This window comes from Artemia franciscana, chromosome 12 (assembly GCF_032884065.1).
Source record: "Artemia franciscana chromosome 12, ASM3288406v1, whole genome shotgun sequence".
Taxonomy (NCBI): Eukaryota; Metazoa; Arthropoda; class Branchiopoda; order Anostraca; family Artemiidae; genus Artemia; species Artemia franciscana.
This window is the reverse complement of record NC_088874.1, coordinates 30,342,458-30,367,649: the sequence shown is the minus strand read 5'-3', so window position 1 is coordinate 30,367,649 and position 25,192 is coordinate 30,342,458. Positions and strand designations below refer to the sequence as shown.

General features: G+C 33.6%; 1 protein-coding gene across 2 annotated transcripts in view; it reads left to right on the top strand.

Annotated features, from left to right (window-relative positions):
- The window catches only part of LOC136033974 (orexin/Hypocretin receptor type 1-like), an 83,980-nt gene that overhangs the window by 10,128 nt on the left and 48,660 nt on the right, over nucleotides 1–25,192 (top strand). For both annotated transcript variants that reach the window (XM_065715005.1, XM_065715006.1), the window contains exon 2: nucleotides 24,804–24,912. In XM_065715005.1, coding sequence (XP_065571077.1) covers nucleotides 24,804–24,912 — 109 coding nt within the window. The remainder of the gene's footprint in view (nucleotides 1–24,803; nucleotides 24,913–25,192) is intronic.

Genomic DNA, 25,192 nt, shown 5'->3' with positions numbered 1-25,192 from the left:
TACTAGCGATAAATATTGCACTGGTCCATAGCACTCTATTTACAATTTTCTATCAAAGAAAAACAATAAATACTGTTTGCTTCCCTTAATTCCTTTAAAAAAAGCCTAATAACTTGCATAGCATAACTAGCAAACTATTGCAAGAGTTTCTAATTCACACTGTGTACGTCATATGTATACGAAAGTACGGATCTATTAAAGGATAAATTCCCAGAATGCAGATTGGCTAGAAATTTCGCGAAATATTAATTAATAATAATAGAAATATTCACGAAACCATAAACACAGACTACTTTTATTCCTGTACTCTTCCTTGACAGATCCAGCCATCCAAACCTCCTGGTATTTAAGCTGTCAAAAAAAGTTCTTGGAACAACTTACCAACTATAAATCTTGTACTGCTCCATTAGTTTTGCCTTAAAATACGCTTTCCAAAATACTAGCAAGGGATCTTTTCAAACTGACAATCCTTTTTGACTTATTCGGCTTTTAAATACTCTACATTAGTGCTTCACTGAAAGTATTTTTGACTTTAGCATATAAGCCACTTGGTAATTGAAAGTGTTTTAAAGACCAACAGTATTTCAAATGGTTGAAAAACAGAATGTTATTGCTTAAAGCAAACGCACACCAATAAGACTGAGTAGTATTGACAAGATGGGTACTAGCAGACACATATCTCGAAGTACTAATGGAGTTGCTATCCCTTCGATGGGTACTAGTAGATACATATCCCTACATACTACTGGTTTTGACTTAGTTAACTTGGGTTTTGGCTTAGTTAATGTCAAATGATAAAGGGAGTTTGAACAAACGGGACGTCAAAACGGAATTTCAACAAGGACTCTAATATGCAACAGGTTCGTAATATATATATATATATATATATTTTCTTTATTTTATATTTTTATAAAATATATATATATATTTTTGTTGTATGCGTAGTGGACGGGGACTGTTTCTCGTACAGTTTTGGTTTATCAAATGACATCTAAAGCCCCCTTTAGTTACTGAATTGTAGGTATATCATCTATAGTTTTAGAGTCACCACTCCCTACTAGCCATCTTGAGCTATTGAATTCAATCCGAAAAATATTTTGAACCTGAACCTTCAGTGGATGGTAAAGAGCAATAAAAATGCAAAAAAGAGCATTTATCAAATTTTATGTGTTTTGTATATCAAGCATAATCATTAGTTCAAAAAGCACCCCTCCCTACCATGGATTGAATTGCATTCAATCCATGGATCATTTTTAGTTTTTTGGTTTTTTATTATTGATATTGATTATTGATTATCGATATTGTTGATTGATTATGAATTATTAATTATCGGTTATCAATTATCTATTATCGATTATTGGTTATTAATTGTTTTTATTGATTATTGGCTATTTGTTATCGATTATTGATTATTTATTATTGATTATTGATTATCGATTATTGCTTATTCATTATCAAGTATGGATGATTGATTTTTGATTATCGATTATTGATCATAGATTATGGATTATTGCTTATTGTTTTATGATTATCCATTATTAATTATGGATTAATGAATAATCATATATTGAAATATATTAATTATAAAAAAATAAAGAAAAAGAATTTTTCGGGGACTTTGAATTTTTGAGACTCAAAATTCTCTTTAGGCTTGGAATTATTTTGAAAACTATAATTCTTGGGACTTTTTTGGACTTAGAATCAATTTTTTTCTGGGGGGACTTAGGAATTATTCTTTTTCTTTTTGAAAATGGTAGTATTCTTCTTTTTTTACAATGTTTTAAAATCGCGTTAAATATATTAAGAAAATCACTTACAATATTTTAAAATACAAATTAATAAAATACAGAATGAGGATGGTATAAATATGACAGTCGTGAAAATAATTTTGATAGCGACGTTATTTTAGTTTTTTTTACCTGAGAACATTGAAATCTCTTTCAACTTTTTTTCCACGTCTTAAAATCACATTAAATTTACATAACACAAAAAATTGACTTTTATTGTGAAATATTAAAAATACAAAATGAAGATGAAATAAATATGGCAGTCACGATTTTTTCTATTATAAAAATAATGTTTGTACTGAAGATTTTTTTATTTTTTTAACTAAAACTTTTTCAACATATTTCACGTCTTAAAATCATATTAAAAACACTTAGGCTATAGTCAAAAAAATAACTTTTGATATTTACAAAAAAGAGATGATATAAATATGTCATTCGTGATTTTTTCATTACAAAAATAATGTTTGTAATGACATTTTTTTCCGGAATAAGATTTTTTGAACTCAGATTTTATTTCTTATTTTGTGTGAACTTAGTTTTTTTTAGGAGTCATAATATTTTTGGGACTTGGGGACTTAGAATTATTCTAGGACTTTTTGGACTTTGAAATTACTTTTTTGTTTTGGAAATTGTAATGTTTCTCAACTTTTTATTTTTCATGTCTATAAGTAAAATTGCATTTATTTATAACAAAAATTAAATTCGGTTGATGTTTTGTGGTATATGAAATGATAAAAAAATATACCAAAATATATCATGTGTGGTTTTATCGAAACTACTTTAAGTATTTCAAGAGTACGTTGAACATCAGGACATTCCTATGAAATCTTGGTATAGTAAAATCGTTTGCACAATGAGTACGCATTAACGGTTACTATTACAAAATTTTTGGTGAATATATTTTTTGGAATTTTTTCCTATATAGCTGCCCTCGTGGTAATCTATGAACACAAACTTCACGGAGATACACACACACAGAAAAAGAACACAGTTACACAGAAATACAAGCAGACGCATATGCATACACGCAAAAAAAATATAGACACGCAATCAAGTAGGCTTAAAAACTAGTAGGCTTACATACAAACAATCAGATAAACATACAAAGAAACAGAGTATCATCATTTATTCTATATGTCAGGAAAATACCAGCCAGGAAGAGGCTCCTCCGACATTTTGGCTAGAAGATAGTAAACCTTCTTAAACACTTGCGATCCTATCGTTTTATCTTCGATACAGTGAATTTTACCGTTATATTAAGGACAGGCTTGAACAAGTATACCTTACGACTGCAGATATACAATGACTACTAGATGTTTTAAATGCAACTTTGAAATATGTTAAAGACAACGCAGTCAAACATACAAAGGCAACGAGACAAACACACACACGGTCTTTTAGTTATTGACTGTATATCAAAAGACTTAATAATAAGAGATATTTGGTAAATTCCAAATGCTTAAGTTGCTGACTTAGAATGAAAAAAAATTAATAAAAGTACATTTGTTTTAAAAAAAGACTCCGCGAGTTTGTAAATTCTTTGTAATTTAGTTGCTGACTGTGCATTAAAAAAAAAAAATTCGACTAAGAGTTTTGTAGCTGCTGACTAAATATCAAATATTTTGTAAAAGAACTTTTAATCACCGAAGACCCAGGTACTTAATAAATTCAAGTGTTTTAGTTGCTGACTATGCATAAAAAATTTAATAGAAGCACATTTGAGCACAAGAAGCTCGGATTGTGTATAATTTACGAGTATTCTACACACAGTTCTACGAACAGTGGATACAAAGGGACGTAATTGATAGTGGTATGTGCATCCACTGCAGTAAAAATTACGACATATCATAGGGTAGTCCGTTTTATGGATGTTAAATAGTGAATTGTAAACAATAAACATCTTTAAGCTTAAACTGTCTTTTTTAAGAACTAATACCAAGATCAATCGCATTGCTAGGTTCAAATTAAGCTATGAAGGACGAAAATAAAATTTAATAAAGGCATTTTTGATTGCAACAAATTCAGTTGCAACATCAAAAATTCAAGCATCAAAAATTGATGAAAGCACATTTGATCACATCAAACTCAGGTGTTTGGTAAATTCAAGGCGTTTTAGTTGCTCACTAAGCTTCAAAATTTGAAAAAAACACTCTTGAGTACTTTAAACTCTAATAGTTGACAAATTCCGGGTGTTCTATTTGCTGCCTGAGTATTCAAAATTTAATAAAAGTACTTTTGAGTGCCATAAACTGAAGTTCTGCACACAGTGAATACCGAGGGACATATCTGATCGTAATATGTGCATCCAACGCGGTAAAAAGTAATTTATATCATAAGACCCCTCTCGTCCTATGGATGTGTAATAGTCAAATTTAAGCAAATAACATCTTTAAGCTTAACCTTTAATTTTTTCGACCTGGTACCAGAAGCAATCGCACTGTGAGGTTCGAACTAGGCTATGATTAATGAAAATATTTATATTTTAATATTCATTTTACTGTAATTGTATCATCTGTAAAGGCCGTTAGAATGATTTTTCCTATTCTTGTGAGTCTAATTTAGAATAGAGGATTTATTTAGAACATGTCGACATTAGAATAGACGGGTTGAACCTGGAAGAGATGAGGAGAAAATATTGAAGGAAAAGAATTCAATTGGAATGGAGAGAAAATCAATTTTAGGTTGTTCAAGTAAAAAACTAGCGGAAGAAAGGGTGCCATTAACACCCCATGAAATCTAAAAATCGAAACAATAGTCTTGCAAAAGTAGGTACACTATACTAGAAAAGCATAACGAAAATAAAAATAAGATATCAAGAAAAGCAGGATCCCCAAGAGTAATTTCTCACATTCCTTGAGAAGTGACAGAAAAGGTTGAAATATGTTGTAAAAGAATTCATCATTCTGGAAGAACTTCTATTTATCAATTTATGCCAAATTTCGCTACTGATGGCATATATAACAATGTTTTGCTTTGTTTTTGTAATTAATTTGTTTGCCATAGGAATTTGGTCTTAGATTTTTAACAGAGCTGGAAAAAAGAGTTAAAACGAAACAGACGTTTATTTTGATGGTCAGAGATGCAGAAGGAGGATTTTTCACACAAAAAGAAATTATAAAAGAACTATAGAGTATAAGAAAATCAGCTAGTTTGTAAATTCCGAGTGTTTTAGTTGTTGGCTAAGTAACAAAATTGAATGAAAGCACTTTTGAGCGCAACAAACTCAACTAGTTGGTCAGTTCTGAATGTTTTAGTTCCTAACTTAATATAAAAAATCACTTTTGAGTGAAAATAACTCAGCTAGTTGATCAAAATCATATAGTTTTAGTGCAACAAATTCAGCCAGTTGGTAAATTCCGACTGTTTTAGTTGCTAACTGGGTGACAAAAATATGATGAAAGCACTTCTGAGTATCACAAAACTACCTAGTTGATAAATTCAGAGCGTTTTAGCTGTTTGCTGATTACCGTAAATTTAATGAAAGCACTTTTGAGTACCTCAAGCTCAGATAGATGATAAATTCCGAATGTTTTAGTTGCTGGCTGAGTACCATTGTATCACTTGTAAAGGCCGTTATCATGATTTTAACAATTTTTATGAGTTTAATTCAATCAATTTAGAACATGTGGACATTGGAATAGATGATGAAAATCTGGAAGAGGCTAGGAGAAAAATATTGAATAAAATTAATTTAGTTGGAATGGAGAGAAACTCGGTTTTAGTTTGGTCAAGCAAGCAACTAAGGGAAGAAAGGGGGCAATCACTGCCCCACAATGCTCAAAATCACAACAATGGTCTTGGAAAAGGAGGTACATTATACTAGTAAGGTATCACAAAGATAAAAATAAAAGATCAAGAAAAGCAAAATTCCCCTGAAGGAATTCTTCAGATTTCTTGAGAAATGACAGAGTTATTTAAAATAAATTTAAAATAAATATGGCATATAGAAATCATTATCATACTGGAAGAACTAAAATTTATCAATTTATGCTAAATCTTGCTTACAGATGATATATATTACAATGTTTTACTTTTATATTTGCAATAAATATTGTTTACAATATTAGTTTGGTACTAGATTTTCATTATAGCTGGATTAAGGAGTAAAAATGAAATAGACTTTTTTAATGGTAAGAGATGCATGAACAGGATATTTAATAAAGAATTTAATAAAAGCACTTTAGATTACAACAAACTCAGCTAGTTGGTAAATACTGATTGTTTTAGTTACTGACTGAGTAGAAAAATTTAACGAAATCACTTTTGAGTACAACTTACTGAACTAGTTGGCTAATACCGAGTGTTTCAGTTGCTATCTGAATATCAAAAATTTTATAAAACCACTTTTGAGTGCAAAAACTCAGCTTGTTGTTAAATTTCAAATTCTTTTAGTACAAAGAAATCAGCTAATTGATAGATTCTGAAGGTTTCAATTGCTGGCTGAGTACAGCAAATTTATTGAGTTCTCGTTTGAGTAAAACAAACTCAGCTAGTTGATAAATTCATTAAAATTACTTTTGAGTACATTTGGTATATTCAGGGTGTTTTAGTAGCTCACCGAGGAACAAAAATTTAATTAAAGCTCTTTTGAGCACAACAAACTCAACTAGTTGTTAAATTCCGACTTTTCAATTGCTAACTGATTATAAAAATTTTAATGAAAGCACTCTTGAGTACAAAAAACTCAGCTAGCTGGTACATTTCGTATGATTTTAGTACAACAAATAAGGTAGTTGGTAAATTCCGAGTATTTTAGTCGCTGACTGAGTAACACAAATTTAAAGAAAGCCCTTTCGAGTAGAACAAACTGAGTAAGTTGAAAAATTCTATGTATTTTAGTTTCTGGCTGAGTACCATCAATATAAAGAAAGCACATTTGAGCGTAATAAACTCGAATACTTTATAAATTTCGAGAATTTTAGATAGTGGCTGACCACCAAAAAAAAATAATGAAAACACTTTTCAGCGCAGAAACCCCACTAGTTGGTAATATCAAAGTTTTTTAGTTGCAGACTGAAAATAAAAAATTCAACAAAACACATTTTGTGTACAAAAACACTCAGCTAGCGTACCCAGTAAGCGTACCTGTACGCTTACTGTACGTACAAGAACCTAACTTAAAACCAGTTAACATAATGTAACCTATGCAATAAGTGTTGTGCTACCGTCTATAACAATAGTGAAATAAACGGCAGCATTTGAGTTTGTCAAACGTAACACCATATGTAACTGTAAATGAAGAGGTGGCCCAATTCACGGAATTTATCAAGTAGCTGAGTTGTTGTAATCGAAAGTGCTCTTATTAGATTTTGGGTATTTAATCAGCAACTATAACACTCGGAATTTACCAACTAGTTTTGTTTGTTGTACTCCAAAGCGCTTTCATTAAATTTTTTGTACTCAGCCAGCAACTAAAAAACTCGGAATTTCACGAATAGCTGATTATGCTGCGCTCAAAAATGATTTTATTAAATTTTGAATATTCAGTCAGCCACTCAAACAATCAGCACTAGTAGAGTTTGTTTTACTCCAAATTGCTTTTAATAAATTTATAACCACTAGAAGAGTTTGTTGTACTCCAAAGTGCTTTTATTATATTTTTGGTACCCAGCCAGCAACTAGAATAGTCAGTATGTATCAAGTAGCTTAGTTTGTTGTACACAATGATACTCTCCTTGAATGTTTTGTTGTTCAGTCAGAACCTTAAACACTTAGATTTTACCAACTAGCTGGTTTAACGAAAGTGCTTTCATTAAATTTTTGTTACTCAGTCAGCAACTAAAACACAGAATTTACCAACTCGTTGAGTTTGTTTTACTCAAAAGTGCTTTTATTTAACTTTCGTACCCAGACGGTAACTAAAATACTCGGAATTTTTCAATTAGCTGAATCTTTTTTACTCTAAAGTGCTTATATTTAATTTTATGTTCTTTACCTGCAAGTAACACACACAGAATTTTTCAACTAGCCGAGTTTTTTAAACTCAAAATTTCTTTCATTAAGTTTTTGTTACTCAGCCTGCAACTAAAGGACACGGAAATTATCAAGTAGCTGAGTTAGCTATACTCAAAAACCCTTTTAATAAATTTTTGTATTTAGTCAGTCACTAAAACACTTGGAAATACAAACTAGTTGATTTTGTTATACTCAAAAGTGCTTTCATTTGAATTTTGGTGCTCAGTCAACAACTAACTATATATTATTGCAAATACAAAAGCAAAACATTTAGGCTGGGGAACTTCGCACCACCCCCAAGCCCCCCCCCCGAGCGCGTAAGTCGTTACGCACCATATTAGTTACGCGCCATATTAGTTACGCGCCATTGTAGTTGTGTCCCTGTGTCCTACCTGTGAATATAGATATGATTTTAACTACGTAAAACTTGCGAATATACAACATTCTTTGCTGTCCCATTGTCTGTGCATATAAATAGATTGTCAGGTTTACCTACTCTTGAACATGCAACATATAATTGTCCATGGGAAAAACAACCCGAATTCAGATCTATTCCTCATTATTATAATGATTGCCATTGAGCTTTATTGATGGATGTTGCTAATCAAACATTCCCTGTGTCCCAGTCGTCATTTATATATCCCCCCTGTGCCCCGGCGTCCCCGTTGTAGTTGTTTCCCTGTGTCCCGGTCGTCATTTATATTCCCTGTGTCCCGGTCGTAATTACGGTGTCCCAGACTATAATTTCTCTTTGAGTTTCCCGGTCGTCATTTGTATTCCCTGTGTCCCGGTCGTCATTTGTGTCCCGGTGTCCCGTCTGTAATTTTTCTTTGAGTGTCCCGGTCGTCATGTATATTCCCTGTGTCCTTGTCGTCATTTTGTATCCCGGTTGTCCATGGGAAAACAATCCGTATTCAGATCTATACCTCATTAAACTAATGATTGCCCTTGAGCTTTGTTGATGGTGATTGCTAATCGAACATTCCCTGTGTCCCGGTCGTCATTTATATATCCCCCTTTGCTGTGCGCCACCCCCACAGCTAGTCTTCAATAATACCTAAAGTGTAGTTATAAATTTCTGATGTAGAATCAAAAGTCATATCTAACGTCTCTAACCGTTTTTGATGAAGTATATTCTAGGCAATTTTCGATTTATATTTTTCCCATAGCTCTGTAGGAGCTGAAGGAGAGCAAGTTGTTAGTATGATTCCAAACAATGCATGAACTTGACTTGAAGTTGACGTTTCCCACACGTCATTGATGCAGTTATCCCAGTGTTGGTCATTTTCCAATAAATTCAGAGCTTGGCATGCACTACGGTAAGTGTCATGTATAGTACCGTTTATAGTTCTCAAATACTCAAGGGACGTCGGACCGGGTACATTCATCAAAAGCAGGTGGAGAAAGAAGCATTCATGTTGATTGGGGTGAATGGTTTAGAGTTTTCCTATCGTGGTATCTTTGAAAATGGTAGGTTGGCCGTCGACTGACTTACCCTGTTTTCGATGTTCCAATGATTTATTTTTAGCATTCCACGTGTAATACGAAAGCACTTCAGTATAAAGCAATTTTTTTGCAAAATAATCTTTTTGACATAAAGAAAAGAAAGCAGTTAACGTTGTGTCCGGTGGATTCAGGGCTTTTTGTTGCACGTGGGATTCCGAAAAATAAATACGTTGACCATTCTGTAAATGTACCAATAAGTGAACAACAGCTGGACTTCGTTCATGTATCGGAAATGAAAGAATTTGCCAAACAGCTTCATTACTGCTTATGTTTCTTCCAGCCTGATATCGTACTATTTCATCGATATCACTGATTTCGGACTGCAAGCTAAAACCTGCCATATCACTGCCTTTGTTGACGTATTTACATATGTATTTGATTGCCTTCACGAAGTTACAATATTCAATGTTTATGTGTGCATTAAATGTTTTTGATAATAAAGGGGAATATGGAACAACCCATTGGTTATCTACTTCGATGGTGGTACCGTTACGCTTCCTTATTATTGCTGTTTTACCGCCACCTTCAGTAGATCTTCTTCTATATTATGGGTAACCATCATTGCCAGTAATTGTGTTGGGTACTAAAAGTCGAGGATATTGCTTTGTGCACCTTCCTTTGACCATGCATGGTGATTTTTCGTTCAGTGCACCGCAAGGTCCATGCATCATATTTTTTCCACAATACCATATAAGCCCTTATCGACATTTTCATTAGGTATTTCAGCGGAAATCACATCATCAATTTCATTAGAAGTAATTTTATCATGTAGCCAGATTAGTATATATGCGTGTGACAATCCTCGTTTTTATTCCACTGAGTACATCCAGCATCGGACTGACCCAAACACTTTAGTTTTTACTATGTAGTTCATCAGTGATTTCAACTTTTGCCAGAAGACACGGGCCGTAATGTCATGTCTATGAACCGCCGATTGTCCATGAATTAAAAGCTGCTCTATCTCGTCCCAAGATTGATTACATGTAAGTGTAATAAATAATACTGGACGACCATAGAGACGAACATACGCAATAGCATCTTGAGCATATTCATGCATATGACGGGGACCGCCAACATATGACGAAGGTAAAATCGTTAATATTCCAACGTTAGTGGTATTACTGTCATTTAAAACTGCATCTCGCAAATGAATGTATTGTTCAGAGCGGAGCTTTTAAAATATAATTATCTTCATTGTGACGAATCATTAGTCTATAGTAATAATAATTCATTGCGCTGCATTTCTTATCCGATTGTTTATTAGTGGATGGATCTATCAATTTATTATTAAAGTGAAAGCCGTTGGCTCCATCCCAAAAAATGATAGGATATTGTAAGGCATCGTAGTATCGATGAGTTTCAGCAATTCTTACCAACTGAGCGTTTCTCTTATGAAGAATAATATCTCGAGGTAAAAACTGATCACCCACCATAACGATTGCCACTTCGTCGATAGTTGGAGCATTGTATCTACGCACATGTTCGCCAGTAGGCGTTTTGTCAGTGGAAATAACAATTTTATGCGTATCAGTAGGCATCAAATCGATAGCTGTTTTGAACAGATGCACTAAATCATTATTTTCGTGGTAAAGATGTTGCAATTTGGAAACGATATTCCTTTCAACGTCGGGAAACATTTCGCAACGTGCATTCAATTCAGAATTGCTATCACTGATGAAGTACAGTTGTAAAAATTTATGATTCTCACCTGAGAATGGTAGAAGAGACCCTACTCTATGATAAATTTTCCCTTTTAATTTGAAAGTAGGCATAAATTGATCTTGATTTTCGATTTGGGCACCAAATGACGTCATTTGAAAACATGAGTTATATTTTCTGATAAAAAACGCTTAGATTCTGACGTAGTTCCAGTAAGCAAAGTCTTCAATGGCTCTGGGGGTGCAGCCAGTTGAGGAAGTTTAACTTTTCCTGAGGCGCAACACATTCCCAGTGTTTCACCATTAAATTTCAAGGCCTTGCAGTAAGGACAAATTTTAGACATAGTCCCGATTTGAACACATCTACTATAATCATCGACTGGGCTGTGCCTGAATGCCATGCGATAGTTTTCACGTTGCTCTTGTGATTACTTGGCACGCTTCCCTTTGGCGTTATCTCTTGAAGCCGCAAGTCTGTTTTCACGTTGCTCTTGTGATTCCTCGACACGCCTTCTTTTTTACTTTCTCTTTCAGCAGCAAGTCTGGTTTCGCGTTGCTCTGGTTCTTTAGCCTTTTGGCATTAACCCTTTGAACAGCTTCCTCGGCTGTTTCTTCTGCCATTGTAGGATTTGGTAACATTCTATCTTTTTCAATGTTTTTCAATTTGTCAATGTTCATTCTAACATTGACAGTTGGAAAAATCTTCACGTGCCAAGCATGCTAAAGCTCAACAATTTATAATAAATCTCAAGATTTTAAGTATCTGTTTTAAGGTTTTCGAATTACTTTAATCTATTGTCAAAATATATTGAAATATTTATGCAATTCCGAGTTTTTACATTTTTAGTTTCAGTTTTCTTTTTCTTCTTTATTTTTCAGACGTCATGTGCAAACCCTCGACACAAAAATACATACGACTTATTTATATATATATAGAAGACTAGCTAAAGTTGTGCGCGTATGTCTTTACGTGCCATTGTAGTTGTGTCCCTGTGTCCCACCCGTGAATATAGAAAGATATATATATATATATATATATATATATATATATATATATATATATATATATATATATATATATATATATATATATATATATGTTTTTAACTACGAAAAACTTGCGAATATACAACATTCTTCGATGTTCATTCTAACATTGACAGTTGGAAAAATCTTCACGTGCCACGCATGCTAAAGCTCAACAATTTATAATAAATCTCAAATTTTAAGTATCTGTTTTAAGGTTTTCGAATTACTTTAATCTATTGTCAAAATATATTGAAATATTTATGCAATTCCGAGTTTTTACATTTTCAGTTTCAGTTTTCTTTTTCTTCTTTATTTTTCAGACGTCATATGCAAACCCTCAACACAAAAATACATACAACTTATTTATATATATATATAGAAGACTAGCTAAAGTCGTGCGCGTAAGTCGTTACGCGCCATTGTAGTTTTGTCCCTGTGTCCCACCTGTGAATATAGAAAGATAAATATACATATATATATATATATATATATATATATATATATATATATATATATATTATATATATATATATATATATATATATATATATATATATATATATATATATATATATATATATATATATATATATATATATATATAAATATTTATATATATATTTATATATATATATATATATATATATATATATATATATTTATATATATATATATATAAATATTTATATATATATTATATATATATATATATATATGTTTTTAACTACGAAAAACTTGCGAATATACAACATTCTTCGATGTCCCATTGTCTGTGCATATAAATAGATTGCCAGGTTTACCGACTCTTGAACATGCAACATAAAATTGTCCATGGGAAAAACAATCCGTATTCAGATCTATACCTGATTATTCTAATGATTGCCCTTGAGCTTTGTCGATGGTGATTGCTAATCGAACATTCCCTGTGTCTCCGTCGTCATTTATATATCCCCCTATGCCCCCGGCATCCCCCTTGTAGTTTTGTCCCTGTTTCCCGGTCGTCATTTATATTCCCAGTATCCCGGTCGTCATTTTTGTCCCTGTGTCCCAGTCTGTAATTTCTCTTTGAGCGTCCCAGTCGTCATTTATATTCCCTGAGTCCCGGTGTCCCGGTAGTCATTTGTGTCCCGGTCTGTAATTTGTCTTTGAGTTTCCCGGTCGTCATTTATATCTCCCGGTCGTTATTTGTGTCTCAGTGTCCCAGTCTGTAATTTCTCTTTGAGTGTCCCGGTCGTCATTTATATTCCCTGTGTCCCGGTGTCCCGGTCGTCATTTGTGTTCTGGTGTCCCGGTCTGTATACACATTCGTTTTTGAATTGGTCTTTTTTTTAGTTCCTAGTTTTTTACCTTTTTTTATTTTTTTTTAGTTATACCTCATGATTCTAATGATTGCCCTTGAGCTTTGTTGGTGGTGATTGCTAATCGAACATTCGATCAGCCCCCCTCCCCCCAAAGCCTCCCCGTGCGCGTAAGTCGTTACGCGCCATTTCAGTTACGCGCCATACGATTGATGATGAGCGCGTAACGACTTACGCGCTCGGGGGGGGGGGGGGCTTGGGGGTGGTGCGAAGTTCCCCAGCCTAAATGTTTTGCTTTTGTATTTGCAATAATATATAGTTAGTTGTTGACTGAGCACCAAAATTCAAATGAAAGCACTTTTGAGTATAACAAAATCAACTAGTTTGTATTTCCAAGTGTTTTAGTGACTGACTAAATACAAAAATTTATTAAAAGGGTTTTTGAGTATAGCTAACTCAGCTACTTGATAATTTCCGTGTCCTTTAGTTGCAGGCTGAGTAACAAAAACTTAATAAAAGAACTTTTGAGTTTAAGAAACTCGGCTAGTTGAAAAATTCTGTGTGTGTTACTTGCAGGTAAAGAACATAAAATTAAATATAAGCACTTTAGAGTAAAAAAGATTCAGCTAATTGAAAAATTCCGAGTATTTTAGTTACCGTCTGGGTACGAAAGTTAAATAAAAGCACTTTTGAGTAAAACAAACTCAACGAGTTGGTAAATTCTGTGTTTTAGTTGCTGACTGAGTAACAAAATTTAATGAAAGCACTTTCGTTAAACCCAGCTAGTTGGTAAAATCTAAGTGTTTAAGGTTCTGACTGTACAACAAAAAATTCAAGGAGAGTATCTTTGTGTACAACAAACTAAGCTACTTGATACATACTGACTGTTCCAGTTGCTGGCTGGGTACCAAAAATATAATAAAAGCACTTTGGAGTACAACAAACTCTTCTAGTGGTTATAAATTTATTAAAAGCAATTTGGAGTAAAACAAACTCTTCTAGTGCTGATTGTTTGAGTGGCTGACTGATAAATTTCGTGAATTGGGCCACCTCTTCATTTACAGTTACATATGGTGTTACGTTTGACAAACACAAATGCTGCCTTTTATTTCACTATTGTTATAGACGGTAGCACAACACTTTTTGCATAGGTTACATTATGTTAACTGGTTTTAAGTTAGGTTCTTATACGTACAGTAAGCCTACAGGTACGCTTACTGGGTACGCTAGCTGAGTTTGTTGTACACAAAATGTGTTTTGTTGAATTTTCTATTTTCAGTTTGCAACTAAAAAACTTTGATAATACCAACTAGTGGGGTTTCTGCGCTAAAAAGTGTTTTCATTAATTTGTTTTGGTGGTCAGCCACTATCTAAGATTCTCGAAATTTATAAAGTATTCGAGTTTATTACGCTCAAATGTGCTTTCTTTATATTGATGGTACTCAGCCAGCAACTAAAATACATAGAATTTTTCAACTTACTCAGTTTGTTGTACTCGAAAGGCTTTCTTTAAATTTGTGTTACTCATTCAGCGACTAAAATACTCGGAATTTACCAACTACCTTATTTGTTGTACTAAAATCATACGAAATTTACCAGCTAGCTGAGTTTTTTGTACTCAAGAGTGCTTTCATTTAAATTTTTATATTCAGTTAGCAATTGAAAACTCGGAATTTAACAACTAGTTGAGTTTGTTTTGCTCAAAAGAGCTTTAATTAAATTTTTGTTCCTCGGTGAGCTACTAAAACACCCTGAATATACCAAATGTACTCAAAAGTAATTTTAATGAATTTATCAACTAGCTGAGTTTGTTTTACTCAAACGAGAACTCAATAAATTTTCTGTACTCAGCCAGCAATTGATACCTTCAGAATCTATCAATTAGCTGATTTCTTTGTACTAAAAGAATTTGAAATTTGAAATTTAACAACAAGCTGAGTTTTTGCACTCAAAAGTGGATGAAATTTTGATATTCAGATAGCAACTGAAACACTTGGTATTAGCCAACTCGTTCAGTAAGTTGTACTCAAAAGTGATTTCGTTAAATTTTTCTACTCAGTCAGTAACTAAAACAATCAGTATTTACCAACTAGCTGAGTTTGTTGTACTCTAAAGTGCTTTTATTAAATTCTTTATTAAATATCCTGTTCATGCATCTCTTACCATTAAAAAAGTCTATTGACGCCTAGTTTGCATACAGGCAAAATATCCATGCTGTTTTTGTCTTTCATCTTTTCTCTCTAATGGCCGCAGTCTCGTTTGTTGTCTTTTCACAAGTTTTACCTCTTTTTGTCGTTTTTTGTCATGGCTGACCAGCTCAGCCTAAGAACTTTCATTAGTCCTTAACACAGGTTTCAACAACCCACAAAGTTTAGAGCGAGCAATAAGGCTTACTAAAACCATTAAGTGCTTATCCTGCCTTAATTTGAATGGAATTTTCATGGAAACTTTCAGGCTATTCAATTATTTTTTTTGGGGGAAAAACATGGCAGTTTTTTCTATTCCAATCTAGCATCTTTTTCATAATTTCTGCAGAATCAAAACCAAAGAGTGGCTGAGTCTCTTCCTCCACATATTACAGTCAATACTTTTGTTCTCTTCCATGTTAAAGTAGATAAAACTGTTGTTAACTCTGCCATGATTAATAGCCCACTTTGCAATAAAGCAAAACAATAAGAATGAAAAATGAATTAATAAAATAGTCAGTAACAAATCTTATTTTAAAGTAGTAACGAAAGAATAGGGTGAATGCCCTAATGCCCTGACAAGGATTGGCTGCGTAGATTTGAGAGGATCTGTTGGTCTTGTCTTGTACTGGTATTTGAAACTGTTTCATTTCTTGAGGACTTAGTAATTTCTTGAAAATTGCAGCTAGGAATATTACAACAATAAAAAACGACTATCGTATTTAAATATTGACTGACTAATATAAACGCTTTGAACTTGCATTTTTCGGAGCCAAGAAAGCTGGTTTCCCAGGCTAGGAAACAAGAAACTAGGTGATATAGAATTTATTCTAGCAAGAAGGATGATCTGCATAAGCCTGCGAGTAGGGCTCAGGATCAACAACGAAGCTGCTAAGTCTTGTTTAGGATAGGATGGTTTTAACTGTAGAATAAAAATATATTATTTTACAACCGAAATGTTTAGGGTATTAGTCTTAGTAGCATATGCCCAAGTGGAATCAACAAATGGAGATAGCAGTGATTCAGAGGAACTTTTCTTAGAGCTACAGGAACAAAAAAAAACAAAAAACAGGATCATAGGTATAAACATGGATTTCTATAGGGGATTTAATACCCAGGTTGGTAGGAATAGGAATAGATGATATCCTAGCCTAGGTAAATTTGGTGTAGAAACAAAAAGTAAGGATTACTTGACCGCTGTAATACCAGCAGTTGGACATAAAATGGCCCATAATTTAACATGGTATTTACATGATGGTATGGAAACTAACCTCTTTGATCATTTTTTATATATTGTAAATCTAAGACTGGCAAGAACGATTCGGGATACTAGGAGTGCTGTTATTGATGTTAATAGTAAAGGTCACCAGCTAGTAGTGTCTAGGGTTATTATAAAGCTGAACTTTAGGAAGGATAATTACCTTCTGGAAAGTTAAGAGTTTGGTAGATTCTAGGAAGAGAATTTGAAAGAAACTTTCCAGGGAAGGTTGAGTACTAAATAGAAAGTCTAAAATTGAAAATTTAGAAGACGGATGGAATAATTAAAAAAATAGTTTGTGATGTCGTACATGGTGTCTTATAAGGAAAGAGGAGAGAAAATATGAATAGGAATTAAGGAGGTGTGAAGTTGAGACCACAGATAGAACATGTGAAGATTTGGAAGATGCCACCAGAGGACATAATAGCATAATACTATACTGGCGCGTGAAAAATTGAGAGGAAATTACCAGTCGAAGATATGAACAGGACCACAATTAGTGATAAATAAAGAGTTGAAAAGAGATAGACCGAACATTCTGAAAATGTGCTAAGCCGTGAAAAAAGCAGGAAAGAGGGAAATGAATGAAAAAGAATGATAAAGTTTGCAACACTTTGGAAGAAAAGTAAATAATAATTAAATGGTGACAGCGATAAAACCTAAAAAATGATAAGGCTGCAGCCACTGATAGTGTGGTAGATGCGTTTTTAAATATGGTGTATTTTTGTACAAATCCGTCCCCTTTCCTCTCAGTGATGACAAATTTTACAATATGATGGTTTTGAAGTTAGAAATAAATTACTGAAGATTATGAATAAGGTCTTTAAAAGGAATAGAATCTAGAATTTTAAGAAACCTTTAATAAGAACCCCTCAATAAGAAAGGTGACAGGAGTGAGTATAGTACTTATAGAGGCGTTACCTCTTAAATACTACTACTAGTACTAATAACTCACTGTAGCACCAAGCCGCCTGAGGTCAATACAGCTACGCACGCTCCTCTTCCAACCTAATCTATTCAAAGCCTCCCTCTTTACACCCTCCTAGGAAGCTCCCATTTCCATTAAATTTTTATTTATGACATCCTCCCGACCCAGACAAGGACGACCTACTTTCCATGTAGCCCCAGACGGTTGGCCAAAAAGGACAATCTTCGGCAATCTGTCATCCTTCACCGTAGAACGTGGCCTAGCCATCTCAACCTTTCTTTCATTATAGCCCTATAAAGCGGGATTGAACCACATTTTTCGTACAACCTAATGTTTGAAATACGGTCAGTCAGCCGGGTACCTAGAACAATCCGTAGGCAATTTCTCTGGAAAACATCTAGTAAATTTTCATCTGCTTTTCGGAGCGCCCATGCTTCAGAACCATATTTGACCACTGTCATCACTGTAGCTTCCAATATTCTAATCTTGGTTTGCAGACTTATCTTTCTATTCTTCCAAACTTTTTTTAACTGTGAAAAAACACCCTGAGCCTTAGCTATTCTGCTCTTAACATCTTCACTGTTCCCACCATCTTTACTAATAATACTACCAAGGTAATTACAGCTCCCAATCTGATCAATCTTTTCGTTACCTAATGTCACCTGTTCATCTTCACTTATTCCTAGCCTTAGTGACTTAGTCTTCTTAACATTAATTTTCAACCCTATTTTAGCACCCTGAACTCGCAAAACCTTTAAAAATTCATTCATTTTGCTCAGACTTTCATCTAATATGCTTAAATCATCAGCATAATCTAAGTCGAGGAGCGTTTTTCCTCCCCATTTGATATAAGAACCATGCATGAATCTATTTACAAAAAAAATGCATTTTTCACAGTTAAAAAAAAGTTTGGAAGAATAGAAAGATAAGTCTGCAAACCAAGACTAAAATATCGGTCTTGCCAGTCTTCAATTTACAATATATCGAAAATAATCAATGAGGTTAGTTTCCATACCATCATGTAAATACCATGTTAAATTATGGGCCATTTTATGTCCAACTGCTGGTATTACAGCTGTCAAGCAATCGTTACTTTTTGTTTCTACACCAAATTTACCTAGGCTAGGATATCATCTATTCCTATTCCTACCAACCTGGGCATTAAATCCCCTATAAAAAACCATATTTATACCTATGATCCTGTTTTTTTTTGTTTTTTTTTTTGTTCCTGTAGCTCTAAGAAAAGTTCCTCTGAATCACTGCTATCTCCATTTGTTGATTCTACTTGGGCATATGCACTAAGACTAATACCCTACACATTTCGGTTGTAAAATAAGAAACTTTTATTCTACAGTTAAAACCATCCTATCCTAAACAAGTCTTAGCAGCTTCTTTGTTCATCCTGAGCCCTACTCGCAGGCTTATGCAGACCATCCTTCTTGCCAGAATAAATAACTCTGTGTCACCTAGTTTCTTGTTTCCTACCCTGGGAAACGAATTTTCTTGGCTCCGAAAAATGCAAGTTCAAAGTGTTTATATTAGTCAGTCAATATTTAAATACGATAGTCGTTTTTTATTGTTGTAATATTCCTAGCTGCAATTTTCATGTTATTTAAATCGTTGAAATTACTAAGTCCTCAAGAAATGAAACAGTTCCAAATATCAGTACAGGACATGACCAACAGATTCTCTCAAATCTACACGGGCGCTTGAAGCGGCTTAAAATCAGACAATAAGAAATTCCTGGGACCTCTGGAATGAATGGAGGCCTTTTGTAATTTTGGGCCCATCGTGGTCACCATATGGTTTTCAACACTTGGCGATGCAATTCATTAGCAAGAGTCAAAATCATGTACAAGTGATCTCAAGCCTATTACTTCCGACTCATTATATATTCCTTCCTATAAATATTACACTATATAAGGAGACAGCTCATAATAGATAAATTAGCTGAAAAGAGGGTTTTCAGCAAAAAAAAAATCGCCAAACAAAATAAAACCGAGAAGCATTATCTATCAATCAGCATCCAGTGCAAGTGCTGTGTCCTTCACCAAGCTATGATTTCCTCGAAGGGCGCCGCTCTTCAATACCACCCTGCAACGCTGTTAACACTCGTGGTTCGGGTTAATGGATTCGTTAAAGGTCAACCCTGATACCACTACGATGCCACGCAAACAGGATTCTCCTTTTGGAGATAGGGACCCAGGAAGGAAACTATGAGTGAGCGGAGAACCCAAACAATCTCACAGCTCCAACCTTTTATACGCAGCCAATCCTTGTCAGGGCGTCATGGCATTCAGCCTATTCTTTCGTTACTACTTTAAAATAAGATTTGTTACTGACTATTTTATTCATTTATTTTTTCATTCTTATTGTTTTGCTTTATTGCAAAGTGGGCTATTAGTCATGGCAGAGTTAACAACAGTTTTATCTACGTTAACATGGAATAGAATAAAAGTATTGACTGCAACATGTGGAGGAAGAGACTCAGCCACTCTTTGATTTTGATTCTGCAGAAATTATGAAAAAGATGCTAGATTGGAATAGAAAAAACTGCAATGTTTTTTCTCAAAATAATAATTGAATAGCCTGAAAGTTTCCATGAAAATTCCATTTAAAATTAAGGCAGTATAAGCACTTAATGATCTTAGTAAGCCTTATTGCTCGCTCTAAACTTTGTGGGTCGTTCAAACCTGTCTTAAGGACTAATGAAAGTTCTTAGGCTGAGCTGGTCAGCCATGACAAAAAACGACAAAAAGAGGTAAAACTTGTGAAAAGACAACAAACGAGACTGCGGCCAGTAGAGAGAAAAGATGAAAGACAAAAACAGCATGGATATTTTGCCTGTATGCAAACTGGGCGTCCTCAGCACAAGAAAAGAAAAGATAAAAAGAAAAGAAACACTAAACTAAAAATAAATAAAACTCCACCAATATTAAATACAATCGTCTCATCTGATCCACGTAGGTAAAAGAAGTTATTAAAGTTACTTCAATGAGAACATCAAAGCAACTGGGCAACAGGTACTAGCGAAGTAGGTAGCCAAGATACTTGGTAAGTAATTTTCTTTTGAAGTGACTGAGAACTTGGACAAATTTCTGAAGTACAAATGTTATATCAAACTTCTTCTTCTAAGCCTCTCAGTTGTCATATTTAGCCTCCAACTGAAGAATGGTAATTCAAGTGATGCTGCAGACGACAAAGTGCAAATGAGGAAGGTTCTGCGAGAAAATCAAGGTCTTTTCCTTTGCATCCTATGAACTGAATCAATTTAACACTATTTTTTTTTTTAATCAGAATATGGAAGTATTTCTGCAGGATGTGACAATAGGTCATAAGATGAATGCTTAAGTAAATACCAGATACTCTACGGAGCAAGCAAAAGAAAAAAGAAAAAAAAGACAAAAAGTATTTATGTAAAAAATACCGTTAAAATGGTATTTATATAAAAAAGATAAAAGTATATTGTTTCTTTAAAAAAGAAGAATGGGGGTGGTGATTATCTACTAATTAGAGGCAACGCTATAGTGTTGCTTATAGTAAAGGTCATAAGGCTCCAATTTTTAATTTTTCCCCGGAGACAACTCACATGAAAGAGATGGTTATATAAAATTGGTAGGGGGCTAATTAGATTGGAAATATGATATTTTGATGCCTTTTCTAGAGTCAAAAGTGATCAGAGGGTAACTGACTCCCAAACCCTTTTCCCCAAATCCATCAGATGAAAATTTAAGATAATATTTTTTTTTAAGTTCAAAAATCAAATAAGAAAAACTCCGAGGTCAGCACAATCACCTAGGGCCTGGGGGAAAGTGAATAAGTTATGACCTGAGGGCATATATGGTTTTTATGGAATGGTTATTGTTACATTATACGGATAATTATACATGTTATACATGTTACATTATAAGATAAATGTTTAAGTAAATACCGGATACAATAAGGAGCATGCAAAAATGTATTTAAAAATGCTTTTATTTAAAATGACAAAGGTATAATGTCTGTTTTAAAAAAGAATTGGGGTGTTGATTATTTATTAATTAGAGGCAATGCAATAGTGTTGCCTATAGCAAAGGTCATAAGGCTCCAATGTTTTGTTGTTTTTTTCCAGAGGCAATTCATGTGGAAGCGGTGGTCGTATAAACCTCGGAGGAAGCTCATTAGATTGCAAATTGGAAGTTTTAATGCTTTTTCCAGAGTCAAAAGTGATCAGAGTGCAACTAGTCAACCCCGCCTCCCACACCACACTTTTCCCCTACAGTTTTTATGAATAACTATATTTAAGTTTTTCATATACATTCGAAAAACTTTTTTTCTCGATTATCATTTGGGTTGTCGCTTCTATCATTTCCGTGGTTCTCACTCACTCGCTTCCACATTGGAAAAAAAAAATTAAAAACGTGCATAAATTGACATTTTCAGAACGAATATATAACTGCATTAATTATACGACATTTTTCTGGTAAAGTAAGTAGTGTATAGGTTGGAATAACGAACCAAACAATAATTAGCAATAATTAACAATAATTAGAAAAAAAATAAACTATTTGTTACACAAAAAAACTGTCACAAATCAGTTTCTGATAGATTTGCGAAATATGTTTTATTTTTATAGCCAAGATAATACACAAAAATCCTTTTTTGGTACTAAAACAGCAATAATTAATTTTTTTTTCATTTTACAGGAGAAAAATGAGGTGAAAAAACTCTAAGAGGGTTTTGATATGCTCAAAGCTGGGATAAACCTTTTCTCTTCCACTTAAGAGCTCTTCTCAACATCCTAAGAGCTTTCTGTCTTAAAAGAAAATCGATGTTTCTTCTTAAGCCTGAGATCTAAAATGAAAAATACAGTCTTGGGAAATAAGAAAATGTAAATAGCCTAGACTGGCTTGATGTAATTTTCCAAAATTGTTCTTCAACTTCGATTTTGCCAAATGTATTTCCATTTACGCATTTGGCACTCACTGGATGACATCATAACTTATGTCACCCAAAATTCTAAAAATTGCTCCTAACATTTTCTATGGACCCTGTCGTAATCAATCCTAATATATGCAAATATGTGCTGTATATCTTATCATCCGATTCTGCCTTGCCTCTGAAACATTGGCGTAGGCAATATCTTGTCTAGGGAGGGATGGCTGTCAATTTTGTGATGGAGGGGGAAAAACTGAAGCCATATTGGCAGCTCACAAAACCTCACATCGCCAGCAAGTTTCATTTTACCTTTTGAAATCTTTATTCATCAATAATCATCAGAAATCAAAAATTATAAATCATCAATCAGCTTCAGCTGTAATCTTCTTCGATTACTATACTCTTATTATCTTCATGCAATAAATGCAATAATATAATATAACAAGCTCACTATCCTACTTCTACTTTTTAGAAAACATAAACGCTATTGAAGTGATTTGACACAACTCAAATTACGGTTAGATGGTAGCATCTTTTCCAAGGATTTAATTCAAAAGTTGAAAGTTGGGCAATATTAAGTATCAAAATTGATATATGTATATATTGGAACAAAAATCAACATTGAATATAGAAACGTAAACACCAATATCGGAAGCGACATTTCGGAAGTTTCTGTTTATTTCCAGTTCTCGTTAATATCTAGCGTAAATTTTAAGTTCTAGAGGTGGGGGAGGGGGGAAGCCGTTCTCCTTCCCAACGCCAAGGCTCTGAAAAAACAGAACATGTACCATTTAGTGAATATAAGACCATTATAGTCCCTCATTTACGCACCATTGAACCATCATGTAAGTTTATGTTAATGAAAAAACTTGAAAAAATCTAAAGTTGTATTATACATCAAATTGATCTTCCTCAGCTTCATAAAATACAAGTAAATCTTGGTCAGCCGCATCTTTATACCTTGCTATAAATAAAGAGGAGAACCACTGCTTTCTATAAGAAAAGAAAAGAATGGATGTTTGAAATAGAAAGCTTTTCAAGACGGCGAATTAAACTGAAAGTAAATTCTACTTACTTGGAAATATCCCCGTTTTCGGTTTTTCTTTCTCAGTAGTATGGGAAGGTAGTTTGGTTTTCATTCTAAGTAAAATTTGACACGAGGAAGCCTAATTTTTACCATTGAAAAATAATATTTATGTCAGTCTAAATTTTTAGGTTTGAGATTTGCAGGGTCAAATTTTGCGGGGTATGAAGATTGTCAGCTTTGCTGGATTGCAATTGGCTCTGTTGAGTTCCTGTGGGTAACTTTTGAGTGAATTGAAAATTACACGGTTTAAGTTTTGCGTCGGTTTAAACTTTCTTGTGTGACATTTCATAATTTTGGATTTTGTCACCAGTGAAATTGTGCGTGGGTGGAACTTCAAAGTTTAATCACTGTGAGCCAGCTATGTCATGTAAAACTTTTCTTAACTCACTGTCTTTCTGTCATAGCAAAAATCCAACAAGTCAGAAAGAGGACCACATTTTTCAAAAAAGGCCAGAGGGGACATAGAAAAGTTCAAGAATAAAATTCATGAAATTTAGTTTTTTTCTTCCATTTTCCATGACAAAATTTAATTTTTTTTCTTGTTTGATGGTTTTTGATATTGAAGTTTTTAATCTGAAATCTCATTTTAAAAAGTATATTCTGATGGATTTTGTTCAAAGAAAAAGGCAAATTTAACGTGAGAATATGGTATCAAATTTGAAGGTAATCACAAGGTTTTACAGATGATTTTATTTTCCTCGGTAAAAAAAGGTAACAAAAAGAATGAATTGTTTATCTAAGAGCTAAAGGTGCAAAGACTATTACCTACATTATGCAGCCAATCATCAGTCTTATATAAGGCTAGGACTTCTTCTAATGGACAGATCTATTAACGCAACAGTGCCACCATTTTTTTTTTTTTTTTTTTTTTTTTAATACGTTCAATTTCTTATGTTCAATAGGTTCAACTATTTATGTTCTAAATCGTTTTCTATTCAATCAGCATAGGAACACCTTATATCCACATGACTGTATCAGAAAGAGAATGTTTATTTTAAGAAAATGGCAGCTAAATTAGCTACCACACAGTTTCTAACTTAGCTTCCATGTTTAACAAGTTTGTGCTCTTGTTTAACAAGGTAGAAATAAATAAAAAAAAAGAAAAAAAACATTATGAGTTCCCAAATTTATGCCAGACTTTTTCAATTTAGTGCTCCAATAAATCTTTTGATATGTATTATTTATTTCTTTTAGGTGGGAAGAGTTGTTCTTCTGTACCTACTGCCACTCTCCTTTATCAGTTGCGCTCACATTCAGATCATAAAAGTCCTCTGGGACAAGTCACTGCAAAATAAAACTCAAGGTAATTATGGTAAACTCATGGTCAACTCAGGGTGAACCCAACAATTATGTTGAGCCACTGTCAAATGAATATGAAAAAAGAAATACTGTATTAAGTACTCTTTTTTTTGCAGCACTCCTTTTAGCCTATTCGATACTAGTTTTTTTTACAGTTTTTGCTGATTTAAAAACACTGGCAGTGCCAGAATTTCACGGTGCGCTGGTAGTCTGCTACAATTGCTTAGTCCTAAGAGAGGGGGTAGGGAGTTTCAAATCTATGTCCAAAATATAGGAAAATATGT